General features: G+C 38.7%; 1 protein-coding gene across 3 annotated transcripts in view; it reads right to left on the minus strand.

The window, feature by feature from the left end:
* slc9a7 (solute carrier family 9 member 7) overlaps window positions 1–14,499 on the minus strand; it is a 58,669-nt gene that overhangs the window by 14,946 nt on the left and 29,224 nt on the right. For 2 of the 3 annotated variants that reach the window (XM_017720722.2, XM_037535045.1), the window contains one exon: window positions 8,384–8,443. The exons of the other annotated variant lie outside the window; for it this stretch is intronic. In XM_017720722.2, the coding sequence (XP_017576211.2) occupies window positions 8,384–8,443 (60 nt within the window). The remainder of the gene's footprint in view (window positions 1–8,383; window positions 8,444–14,499) is intronic. 3 annotated transcript variants of the gene reach the window in all.

Genomic DNA, 14,499 nt, shown 5'->3' on the forward strand with positions numbered 1-14,499 from the left:
CTGAAAGAAAGTCATCCAGGCCTTGATTCTATTTATTCCTAGAGCAACTCTTCCAATATTCTGTAATACATGACTGATACGTTACTAGCTGGGTTTCCACACACATATTTGAAGCTTTTGATGTAAACAGATATTTGTACACTCCCTATAGATGGATGCATAGACGTTTGTACACTCACTATAGATGGACACATTTTTCCGAATTTCAAGTATTCTGGAAACATTTGTACAATTTATATACATAAGCATAAAAACCACACTGACATGGACAGTGGAAAAGCAGGAATTTTTGGGTTAGCCATAGCCTAACATGGACACTAGACTGATGTGGCCTGGTTTGGAACCCACCGACTTGGTCAATGTCGCAGGTTCTCGGCCTCGTCATAAATCAGCTGGTACTGATAGTGTGAAGGACTAATATTTTCCAAAAATATACAGGACAAGACTTGGGAAATAAGTCAACAGAAATAAAAAACATTGATTAACATATTCCTGATTTAGTTTGGTTGTTCAAACAATTTTATAAAAAAGTGAAAAGTCCCAGAACAGTAAATTACTGTTAACCTAAAAAATAAGTTTTAATTAACTTAAGAATCTAAAATGGTTCTATTTACAAAAATATATACCAAAACAATATGAAATTGTCCAAAATGACAAATCTTGTTAGACACTTTTGCCTTATTCTATGTGGTTATATTAGATATTTTGGAATTATGAGGTTATGTATTCATTATTTCATCATGCTGTTCAGTACACAAAAGAAATTTAGGCAGCATATAGATCAGTACATGATGTACATAGACAGGCATATCTGAAGCACTGAATGTTCCAGTGTGTAGACAGACTGTCTGTACTCCTATCAGGCTAACACTTCTGTGCTGCATTTCAGCCTGCACAGCCAAGAATTCTGCACTCTCATACACATTTGAGATTCCCTGCCCACATTTTGAGCCATGTGTGTGCTCTCTCTCTCCCTCATATTGCATACACACAAACACAGACAAATATTCTCATCAGTTCATGTGCCTGCCATTATTAATGGCAATTAAATAATTTAAATAATTGTAACTGCTTTATACCTATTGTTTCATATTACTACCACAATCACCACCACCTTACTATATTCTTAAGTACTTAAATCTGGTGTACATACTGTAAATTCTCTATATTGTCTTAAATTATTAGTAAAGTGTTTATTTTTACATAAATGGCTGCAACTGTAACAACTGCAATTTCCCCCTGGGATCAATAAAGGAATCTGAATTTGAATCTGAATTAACAGTTTGCACATTCTAGCAGAGTCATGGTACTCTGTTGCTGATGCCAGTGATCCAAGAGCCCACGTGAACAGCTGTCTGCTTTATTAGAGCGCTCACATAACACTCCATGGGAACATCAGAGATTAGTCAGCACACTCACAGGGGGGGGTAGAAGCAAAACAGGGAAGAGAAATATAAATCAGCTTCTGCAAATATACTTAATCATGTCTATAAGCCAGGAACTAACTGAACACAATTTTGAACTGCAGCATAGAAAACCTCTCTACTTGACTCGCCTTTTCCCCGATTTGGCATTTGTTTGATTGCTGAAATATGACCCATATGTCACTGACCTTTGGAGCCGTGACTTAACACATTGCTTACTTTGCTGTAGTAACAAAACGCAAAGGTCATTTGAGTTTCCACCCACTGATCCTTCCCAGGCATTTCATTATAGTTTCCCTAGTAGTACTCCAAGCAGTAGTCTGTAGGAGAAGTATATTTACATTTTAAAAGGACAGACAACACATTCAGTGGGTTCCAGAAGTCTGAGACGACTACTGAAAATACTTCTATTTTGCATTGCTTTCTAATTTGAAAGTAGAATTTCTAATGAAAACTTATCACCATAAAACTTTGAATGAAATTTTAACAATTTCAGAATGTCTTAGTATATAGTATGTCCCTCTTTTAGTTTAATGACAGCATGCAATCAAGATGCCATGTACTCTACAAGTTTGTGCCAAAAGCCTCTGATGAGTAGAACCAATGCTCCTGAGAATGCTCATCTGAACACATCTCAACTGAGATTCAGAACTTTGGATGCCAGGATATATATTTCACTTTTCTTGGGGTCCTGTTCCTGCTTAGTTTATTCTTGCCATGGATGAATAGAGTAACGGTATATTTTCATGGCTTTGTAGGCCTGTGATGTTTCACATTTTTTTCTGGTGCATTTTTGTCATTCCAACTTGTCAACAAACCATCAAAACTAGAGTATCATAACATACACCATGTACTGTAATAAGGCCTTACTACGGTGATGATCTTTTTTTGCTGTATCATTAGGGCGTGCAATATAATCCCCTTGATTATTGTGATAAATTACATGGCAATATGCTTTTTTTTGAGTATATTGAGTGCTTAAAGAACAATGACAAAAAAAAAAAAAAAAAAAAAAAAAAACCTAACACAGCCTGTATAATGAGAACGGCTTAAATGCGATATTCTTAAATGCGATCTTTGCCATACTGCCCACCTTTAAGATTAGTGGGTAAAAGGAGGTCTTCCCACTCTCTGGAAAACAGAGACTTAATAGTCAAAGAAAGACTATGGATATCTGCGTGTCTGAGATTTGATAGCTGTTTACATGAAAGGCCAAAGTACAAAAAAAGTGACTTATAATTTATCAGAGGCTTCATGAATGATTAAACTTCTACTGAGTGCTTCATGGTCCTTGTCCTCACAGCGCACACAAAGCAGCTGAATTTTAAAAAGGGAAAGTGGAGCCAACAGTCCGGTCACTGATGCATGCCTGTGGTCGGCTGAGCTTTTAACAAGCTGCTGTCATTTCTGCCATGTCTGGAGGAGAGTTAGTAGAATCTGTAGGACAAAAGGACTCCAGCTGAGGGGCATGACTGCAGAGCAGCAACTGTCCAAATAAAACCCCCACCCCAGAGGTCACAGACAGCTGTCTCTAGCAGCAGACTGCCACACTTCCACACAGGAAGAGAGACATTAGCCTGCTTAATTTTCCCCTCTATCTACATGCCTCTCATCCTGTGGCTACTTCATGTGACCAAAGACAAAGCAAAGCTCTCACTGTAGCTTTAATAATAAGAAAAAACTGTCATTCTGGAAATAGTCACTTAAATTTCACTCACCTGTGTCTTATTCTCTAATCTTGCCTCAGTGCAGTGTCAAGACTAGAATTGCTGGTGGTTTAGAATTTTTGTATTATGGCCTGTATAATGGTAAAACATTCCACAAACAAATATCAGGCCATATATGAAAACTATATAACATGTAAATAAAGTGATTTCACTTCAAGTAACATCAGCACTAAATTCCTTCAGTAGTTTAAACCACCTTACATTATTTATTATTAAATATTCAATTCAATATTCATTAAGTAGGCAAATCCTGATTGTCATACCATGAAACACACTTAGATGGACACGAAGCTGAGTGCTGCAAAATATACCCAAAAAAGGTGTGGCGTAACAATTTATTTGTTCGATGGACAGCATACATGTCTGTATAGTTAATACGGACCTGCATTAGTGCACACGGCATGGGTGACTTGCACCTCTGTGAAGGCACCATTGTACCGGTTGTGGAGCAACATATGTTGCCACCCAGATGATGTCTGGCCATGCTTATTTCAGCGAGACCAGATGCCATGCTGTTGTAATATGTGCAGAATGTGGTTTGGCATGGCTTTATAGTAAAAGAGTCCAGATGCTAAACTGGCTGGCCTGCAGTCTAGACCGGTCACAACATTTAGTGCATTATGTAACAAAAAATTCCACAAAAAAAGACCTCCTACTGTTGATCTGCTGAAACCCTATTTCAAAATTTCATTTTCCAAAATATTGCACTTTCTAGACTACAGCAGTTGGTCTCCTCAGTTCACAATTCCCTTACAGAGTGTTGTTAAAAGAAGGTGCAACACAGTGGTAAACATGCCTCCGTTCCAACTTTTTTGAAACATGTCGCTGGCATCAAATTCAAAATGGACATATATTTTTTCAAAAAAACAATAAAGTTTCAGTTTCAACATTTGATATGTTGTATTTGTACTATTTTCAATTAAAAATAGAGTTCAAATGATTTGCACATCTTTGCATGTGCTTTTTATATATCTTTTGCACAGCGCATCAGCTTTTTTGGGGGCCTGGGCTGTACATAAGTAGTCCAAAATTTAATTTGCATAAACCATATTAGCACAGGCATATTCTGTAAATAGGTTTCCTTCAGCCAATAAATAAATGGGTCATGATATATAAAAAAAATAAGCTTATATGAAGTGCCCCACAAATTGCTTTTTTTGGTTATACTGAGAACAATATGAAGTCTAAAATATAATAACACATTCAATAAACAAATAGTCCATGTAGTTATAATAAGCCATCAAAGAGGGGTTAACCAATTAAAAACCACATTTTTGGTACAGAGCATCAAGTTTTTTTTTGTTCTTTTTTTTTGTTGAGAAAAACAATACAACTCCTAAATAAAGTGATTTCCCTTCCTCATATGATGTCACCACTCAATTCTTTTTAGTAGTTTAAACCACATGTGGGTAGTTTTACATTATTAATTATAAAATATTTAATAAAAATTCAATATTTATTAAGCAGGCAAATCTGAATGCAGGCAAATTCCTCATTTATAATTCTTCTAACTGCAATTTAGTTTATGAACTGTAAATTGATCCTCTAGTAAATAGCTAATGTTAAAATCTTCAAGGGTAATTCATTTTTTTTACATATTCAAAAGAATGCAAATGTCTAACTTTTATTAGGCAGCGTACATGTCTGTATAGTTATTATGGACCTTTTCATTTTAAACTTTGGAAATTAGATTTGGGTGGTCCAAGATATGACCACAGAGGAAACTGAAATAAGAGAGAGAAAGCAGAGGAAAAAAAGGAGTAGTAGAGTAATGACGGGAGAGGAAAGAAAATATGTAAATGTAAACAGTAATTATTGAATGTTAATTAACAGGAAAAGACAGTAGAAGAGGAAGTGCAGAAACCTTAGAGGAAAAAAAAAAGATGGGAAGCGAAGTAAGAGACAAGGAAACAAAGAGAAAGTGTATAGATTACAGTAAAAGGAAAGAGCATGAAGGTTCCACAGGAAGCAGGCCTGCAGGCTGGGCGTTCTGTGACTTGAGTAAATGACAAGAGGTCAAAGGGACCTGGGGAAAACAAAAAGGGTCCTGAGGCTGGGGGAGAGTCACGTCAGCTACAGGAATATCAAAAATCAAAGAAAAAGTTAAAGAGAGGAAGTGTATCGTATAGGCCACACCCATGACCACATATTCAGACAGAAAGAATGCAGAAGAAGGTGTGGGTGTGTGTGTGTGTGTGTGTGTACACGGTCTTGTACAGAAAACTACCTAATTTTCACTAAGTTCCACTTCAGTAAGTTATATATTTATAGTTCCGGAGTCATTGTGTTTAATCTGATTTTCTTCTGTTGACACCATCTGGACTGCTTAGCTGATACTCAGCTACAACAACTCAGTTTTAGCATTTATTTTAAAAGAAGAACAGTGCTTTACTAAGCTCGGTTCTCATGCTGATATCCTCACATTAACTGCTCGCTTCAGGTTTTCACGACATTTCGATGGGATTAAGTTCAGGACTTTGACTTGGCCATTCCAAAACATTAACTTTATTCTTCTTTAACCATTCTTTGGTGGAATGACAACTTTTTTTCTGAGGTCCTCAGAAATCTCCTTTTCTCGGGCTATGATACACTTCCATAAACATGCGTTTTGAAGAGCAGACTTTGATAGTTCCCTGTTCTTTAAATAAAACAGGGTGCTCACTCACACCTGACTGTCATAGCATTGATTGAAAAGAACTCACTAATTTCACCTTCAAATAAACTGCTAATCGTACAGGTTCACATTCTTTTGCCACTCACAAATACGTAATATTGGATATTATAATATATATATATATATATATATATATATATATATATATATATATATATATATATATATATATATATATATATATATATATACACACACACACAGTTCTAATCATTTCTGCTTTTTTCATTTTCACATTTCTGTGAAAGCGGAAAGTGAACCCCCCCCCCCCCCCCCCCCAACATAAATACACACACGACAACTTGTACATTAAAGATAAGAGACTTAGAATGGCACTCTTCTCTTAAATCTCTTCATTTCGGATGAGTCAACAGCATAATTCTTGCCTCTCGCCAGCAGCACACACAGGAGCTGAGCATCTGACACCACAGCGTGAAAATCCGAGACAACACACAGAAAAACAGAGCTCTCTCTCTCTCTCTCTCTCTCTCTCCAGAAGCGTCATGGGGACAAAGACCTAAGCAGAGATGCGCCAGTACACCAGTGATAGAGGAAGGAGCTGCTTTTATATGCGCTGTATGGTGCTTTAAATTCAGCTGAAGACTCTGGGGAGCAGAGTTCTCCTAAACGGGGCCAAAGCGCCCTTTGAAGCCAGAAAGAACCTTCAGAAATAGCAGAGTTATTTTCAATGCAGATTTTTTTTTTTTTTTTTTTTTTAACCAATTTCATGTAAGTCATGGAATGTGCTGCACAAACCATCTCTAGTTGCTGCTTTAAACACAGAGAGGCACAAAAACAGATCATTGCTCAGTCAGAAAGGTTTCCCGTATTCTAACTAGGCTCCAGCTGCTATAATGCACATTGTACTGACGTTTTTCTAATCAGAGTTAAACCACTAATTTCAGAGGAATTTAATGGTTTCATGATTGTCACCTATTTATCTTTAATACAGTGATACAGGTTGAACATAAAACTCAATGGCTAAAGTAACAAAAACATGCAATCCATTTTTCATCAGTGCTCCTCCATCAAGGATTTTTTGTAACATTATCCTAATGCTGTCAGTTAATAACCAGAAATCAACATGACCTCTTGGAATTCTAACAAGATATATTAGTGGTTTGTGCACTAACTCATTGTCCTAGTTTGTTCCTTCCAATTGTCTGCAGAAGCACAGTTGCTTGTACAGTGTTGCTATGAATCACTGTAAGTTAAATATTTGTAACAGCAGGTTCCACTGATGATTTTTGATAAACCCAAAGTTATTTTCAGCCACTGCAATGTCATGAATCTGCTTATCACTGAAGGACAATGTGTTCTGAATAAACAAAACAGCACTCATGCTGCCAATACCAGCAATATTAGTAACGTAAGCACTGGAGGATGCCATCAGCAAACAACAGCGGACAGTGATGAGGGAACTATGGATAGATCAACAAACAATTAAAAAAAAAAAAAAAAAAAGAAGCAAAGTGGAAAACTACAGCTGGCCTCAAAATAATACATAAAAGTAGTGTAGGAAACACAATTGCAGAGGAATTGGATAATGTGAATGATAATGTGAAATTAAATAAATACATTCCAATGAAGCTTGTCTACTAACACAGCATTTTAAGTGGAGAAAAAAGTCAAATTTGAGCAAATAAGAGTAAAACTAAGTAATCATGATTAACTACACAAAATAACATGATTAATTGGTAGCAATTAGTTTAATTGAAGCCGTAATTTATGCTGTTTACACAGACAGAGACAAACACAGACAGACACACACACACACAGACAGACACACACACACACAGACAGACACACCTAAGCCACTTCTTCTGGGTTCGGGGGGTGCTGGAGCCTACCCTAGCCATCATTGGGCGGATGTTTAAACAGACAGCTAAACTGAACAATATCAGCCTGTAAATCACTATTTACCTAATATTTCCATTTAATTTTTGACTGTTTGAAATCATATCAAATGTTATTTACAATGAAAGCTGGTTAATTTTAGCATATGTTGGGGGGGGGGGGACTCATACTGGTCCAGCCAAAATCCTAGCCATCCTTATGTGGCTTAATACCTGTATTTTCTATTCTACCTATTCTACCTATATTGTATGTGCTGCTGGACATCCTATTTGAGTGCAACATGGACCCAAAAGACATCTGTTCATCCTGCTATATACATGCCATTTAACACTCATACCAACTGCCTTCATTTCAGTTGTTAATTGTCCTCCAGCTGCTAAGAAGAAGCTCAGGAATCAAATGTTGATATTAATGCATGAAGCCAGTAGAACATGAGAACATTGGTGAGTCGTAATGCTTTTCCTCCCCAGAGAAACAGGGACGAGTGCTGAAGAGAAGGCCTTTTAAGGACAGAAGTGAGAGGAAATATGAGAAGGCACCCATGTTCTGACATGGCACTGTGCCAAGAGGTTTATCAGTGCGTCTCCCTCTCACACACACACACACACACACACACACACATTCCCAAAAAGTGCATATCCAAGTGAGCCCACAGATACCCAACCACCAGCAACTCCGTGAAAGCCTACATCTAATTTTACCTGAGGTAATACCACAGCTTCAGCAGTCTCTCCTTCTCTGCAGCTGAAGCCTGGCCAACCCTGAACGAGCAGAGCACAAGAACATCCTCAGCCAGTTCCCACATTGGCAGAGCACCCGCAATCTGACTCATTTACAAAACACTCAAATACTGCACATCATGCTCATTTCCAAAGGTCAAACGTGCTTAAAACTGCAAACCTCACTAAGCCATTTTATAGACCTAAAGCAAACAGACTTTCTTTTAGTGTTTCAGCTTTTCCAGCACTTACAATGGGGCAAAAAAGTATTTAGTCAGCCACTGATTGTGCAAGTTCTCCTACTTAGAAAGATGAGAGAGGTCTGCAATTTCCATCATAGATACACTTCAATTATGAGTGACAAAATGAGAAAAGAAATCCAGGAAATCACACTGCAGGATTTTCAAAGAATTTATTTGTAAATTATGGTGGAAAATAAAGTATTTGGTCAATAACAAAAGTTCAACTCAATATTTTGTAACATAACCTTTGTTGGCAATGACAGAGGTCAAACGTTTCCTGTAAGTCTTCACTAGGTTAGCACACACTGTAGCTGGTATTTTGGACCATTCCTCCAGCAGATCTCCTCTAGAGCAGTGATGTTTTGGGGCTGTTGCTGGGAAACACTGACCTTCAACTCCCTCCACAAATTTTCTATGGGGTTGAGGTCTGGAGACTGGCTAGGCCACTCCAGGACCTTGAAATGCTTTTTACGGAGCCACTCTTTTGTTGCCCGAGCGGTGTGTTTGGGATCATTGTCATGCTGGAAGACCCAGACACATTCCATCTTCAATGCTCTCACTGATGGAAGGTGGTTTTGGCTTAAAATCTCACGATACATGGCCCCGTTCATTCTTCCCTTAACACGGATCAGTTGTCCTGTCCCCTTTGCAGAAAAACAGCCCCAAAGCATGATGTTTCCACTCCCATGCTTCAAAGTAGGTATGGTGTTCTTGCGATGCAACTCAGCATTCTTCTTCTTCCAAACACGACGAGTTGAGTTTTTACCAAAAAGTTCTATTTTGGTTTCATCTGACCACATGATATTCTCCCAATCCTCTTCTGGATCATCCATATGCTCTCTGGCAAACTTCAGACGGGCCTGGACATGTACTGGCTTAAGCAGGGGGGCACGCCTGGCACTGCAGGATTTGAGTCCCTCTCAGCGTAGTGTGTTCCTGATGGCAGCCTTTGTTACTTTGGTCCCAGCTCTCTGCAGGTCATTCATTAGGTCCCTCCGTGTAGTTCTGGGATTTTTGTTCACCGTTCTCATGATCATTTTGACCCCATGGGATGAGATCTTGCGTGGACCCCAGATCGAGGGAGATTATCAGTGGTCTTGTACGTCTTCCATTTTCTTACAATTGCTCCCACAGTTGATTTATTCACACAAACCTGCTTGCCTATTGTAGATTCACTCTTCCCAGCCTGGTGCAGGTCTACAATTTTCTTCCTGGTGTCCTTCGACAGCTCTTTGGTCTTGACCATGGTTGAGTTTGGAGTCTGACTGTTTGAGGCTGCGGACGGGTCTGTGGACAGGTGTCTTTTATACAGATAACGAGGTGCCATTAATACAGGTAATGAGTGGAGGACAGAAGAGCTTCTTAAAGAAGAAGCTACAGGTCTGTGAGAGCCAGAAATCATGCTTGTTTGTGGGTGACCAAATACTTATTTTCCACCATAATTTACAAATAAATTCTTTAAAAATCCTACCCTGGATTTTTTTTCCTCATTTTTTCCTCAATTCCTCATTTGTCTCTCATAATTGAAGTGTACCTATGATGAAAATTACAGATCTCTCATCTTTCTGAGTAGGAGAACTTGCACAATCAGTGGCTGACTAAATACTTATTTGCCCCACTGTATACATCCAGGAATCACAACTCTTACAATTTTGGCCAGGCTTGTAATGCCGCAGTTTAACACTCAACCTTATTTTATCTTCAGTAACTGAAATTTATGATTTTTACTTTTTAGTTTTGTTTGCTATAAAAAAATAACTGTTTTAGCAGTACAATTTGGGTGACTCTCCTGTTGCAACACATTTGGACTGGGCAGCTGAGATGCGTCTGTACTCCTCAACACCCTCCAGAATTTATCCAACTGCTGTAGTATTATATTACAGGAGACAGTGGGATTGTAACTGAATCTATTAATCAAAAACACAAATGAACAATTAGTTGGATAATAAAAGCATTTTCTGCAGCTCATTCAGAAGTAACTGTGGTTAGACTTTGCTTGCTTGAGTTATTCATTTACTGCTGTTGAAGCTTCATTTTAGAACTTTGTTTTAATCCTATTTTTACCCATCTTACACAAAAACTAAAGAAAACAAGATTGCAGATCGACAAGAAGAGGACAGTTTAAGAAGAGTAAAACATGGCTTTGCTCATGGTAAATTAATGTAATATTAATGCTCTAGCACGGCATCACTTAAACACGTTAAGTGACATCACGTTAATCCAAATGAGGACGGATTTTTGGAGGTGGACAAGATTTCTATTCCCTCAAATTGAGACCTGGTTACCATTTTTCAATCATTGTAAGTCATCGTAACATGTTTGGTCATGATATTCCTTCAATCACTTTATAAAGTGCAAGGTTTTGCCATTTTCAGGCAAGCTAAAAGAGATGCTCTGTAGATCAAGCCTGTTCTCCTTTGACATTTTGTTTAACATGTAGCCATGGTCTGGTGCTCTGAAGAGAAGACCTGCACCCCATTCCACTGGCTGTTCTGAATCAATCCTCTGTTTCCACCATGCTTGTTTACAGAGGAAGTAAGACCTCCCTAGACTGTTCTGGATGGAGGCAAAACCAAACAGGTTAAGCTTTAGCTGAGGACCAGAGGCCTCCTGGCTCAGGTCCTGGGCAACAGTGTGTACACAGCCACAGTCCTCTGACCAAAAGAGGCAGCAATGTACTAAACAATAAGATGCAGGAATTAATTCCCCATAATTCCAGGGCTGTAAAATTAATCACAATTTGAAGCTTTGTCATTTTAAAAACACAGTAGTTGCAATTTTAATTAAAGCATACATGATCAGTAACATCATCTTAATAGCTTCAAGAGGGGAAATTGAACCTAATATGTAGCTTGTGAACCGCCTGTGGGTAAGTTAGACCAAACAGAAGCAACCAATCACCAATGTGCTGTGTTTGTGCATGTCAAGTACATAAATAACTGGCAGTGTGGTACACAGTATTCAGAACTAAGTCTCAACCGAAAAAAAAATGGATATGCCTCTTGCTTTAATCTAAAGATGACAACTGCATCAATTTTAGAATAACAGATTTGATCGTAGTGATATTCATAAAAGTTTTTTGGGTCAAAATTAAATTCTGCTATTTTCAAATATAAAATAAAGGCTTAGTGAAGTATTTTATTGTATGCTCTACTACTCTGCAAATAACTCCTCCAGGCACATTTGCGTTTTCAGTGGTTTTTCAAAAATAATTCTGAATTGTACCATAATAAACAGTCCACGATCATTACTAACTAACATCTGTCACCCCAACAACTACTGCGGTTACTGAACATGCCGTTCCAAAGCATAAACCCAGATACTACTTCTGGAAAATGCAAAGAGCATGTTTGTGTACAGTGTTCTGAATGCCACGGGTACACCAACGAGAATGTTGAGCTGGCTTTTTTTTTTTTTTTTTTTTTAAGTAGCTTGTATTACTGATGACTGTGGCAGAACCTGGGAACAAAGGACTTTTATTACTTAATCCACCCCTTTAACTTACAAAACACTAATGCCTTAAGAGCAGCTTTTATCTAGTGAAAAACAATGACAGTGAGATACCATTAAATAAGTATTTGCACAGTCTAATTAAGGTAAAATGAATTGAATACATTCAACTGACACATGAATATGGGTTTAAATAGGAACCAAATGGAGCAATGCATTTGCTTCAGATCTGCTTTTTTCCAGCATGCTGGAACCACATTGACCAGTGCATGTCCTAAAGCACATAATTGATTTTGATGTCAGAGGAAGCTCAACTAAAAGCATCTTTTAGTCTTGAGCCAAGATGGTCAGGCTGAACTACACCAATGCTCTGACATGGGGGGAATCACTGGTATTCTATTCTCTGACGTGAAATGACTTTGTTTGTATTTTCCCAATGAATAATCTGACAGCGGGCGGCACGGTGGCGTGGTGGGTAGCGCTGTCGCCTCACAGCAAGGAGGGCCTGGGTTCGATTCTCCGGCCGGGGTCCTCTCTGTGTGGAGTTTGCATGCTCTCCCCGTGTCTGCGTGGGTTTCCTCCCACACTCCAAAGACATGCAGTCAGGCCAATTGGATGTGCTAAATTGCCCCTGGGTGTGAGCGACTGTCTGTCTGCCCTGTGATGGACTGGCGACCTGTCCAGGGTGTATCCTGCCGGGATAGGCTCCAGCACCCCCCCGCGACTCTGACGGAGAAGCGGCTTAGAAAATGGATGGATGGATAATCTGACAGCCTATTTTAATTGTGCATCGATCAGTCTGTAATAGCCCTGAGCAGGAAATCCACTGCAGACAGTTTGGGGGCAGCATGTGTGGGAGAGAGGGAGAGAGGGAGAGAGGGAGAGAGAGAGGGAGAGAGAGAGGGAGAGAGGGAGAGAGGGAGAGAGAGAGGGAGAGAGAGAGGGAGAGAGAGAGGGAGAGAGAGAGAGAGAGAGAGAGAGAGAGATATTGCATGCATAGTGTTGCAGGCTCTCTTTATTATATGGAAAAGGCTGTAAAGTCCACTGCCAACTTAGTCACACTGGGTGAGAAGAATGACAATATCATTCCAGCAATTTATCAGCGCTAACCTGTTGGCAGCAAAATATTCTGCAGACTGAGTATGGTGAATTACAGGAAGGGGAAGCCCTGAGGATGAGAAGGAGGAAGTCCAGAGTGTATATTATCTCCCCTATCCCTGACCTCTACAAAGACACTGGGCTTTGTCTTAGGCAAAAGGATTATCTAAGCTATGCTGCTTCTGCAACAGAGCCAAAAGCTTGAAAAGACATGCCATCTTAGACTTCACCCTAGAATTATATAGCTTCGCTAAAGAGCAAATCCTGTGTACCTTTCCAGTTACATACACATATTTAACCACATTCGCCAACTGGTTTACTTAAAAATACTTTTTACCATGAGAATATAAACCTGTATTCCTTAAATATTATCTGTGCCCTTGTAAGTTATGCAGTGGCACAAATCATTGCCACTTAGATAAGCTAAACGGCATCATTCTGAAACTCAACAAATGTAACATCTGGGAAGCCTCCGTTAAAATAATATTGGAAAAATGGATTACATTTGAAAAAAAACATTTCAATACCACTGAAAACAGTAGGTACAATACTGATGAACAAAATACCATTTAGTACAACAACAATAAAGACTATCGGCTGCAAAACTTTCAATAAAGGAAATCAGATTCCCTTAAAGAAACAGTGTATGTTCGCAGAGAAAAAGCTTTCCATCTCTTACTTAAAAGAAAAATATTTTAACTACCTTGCTTGGATGCATTTGTAGTGCTCCTACTGTACTCACTGTCTTTTTTTTATATATATATATATATATATATATATATATATATATATATATATATATATATATATATATATATATATATATGTGTGTGTGTGTGTGTGTGTGTGTGTGTGTGTGTGTGTGTGTTTGAAACCCAGGGATGGGAATTAGTGCTTTTCCTTCAGGAAACTCCAGAGTGACCTGGCACCATCTGCCTAGGCTTGCCGTCACCCTACTGTAAACAAAGGAGGTGAGGGACTGTGGAAATGGCCAAACACAGCCAAAACACATCAGGCTCTTACAGATGGCTGCACCATACTGTGCCAAAATCTGAGTCTCATGAACTAATAACTGTTTTCATTTGTAAGGGCTTGAAGAATAAGATATTTTATGAGACTGAGGTTTGAGCTAAACCTCAGGTTTGAGCTAAACCTCAGTCATGACTGGCATGCTTGGAAAGGTGCAGCAGGCATCAGTGATGGAGAAATAAGAGGGTGTCATCCTGCTGGACTCTTCATACTTAGAATGCTGTTTGCCAACTTTCTTCATGTGTAATCATAAAGGCCACAGATCACTTATATCATGGA

This window comes from Pygocentrus nattereri, chromosome 26 (assembly GCF_015220715.1).
Source record: "Pygocentrus nattereri isolate fPygNat1 chromosome 26, fPygNat1.pri, whole genome shotgun sequence".
Lineage (NCBI taxonomy): Eukaryota > Metazoa > Chordata > Actinopteri > Characiformes > Serrasalmidae > Pygocentrus > Pygocentrus nattereri.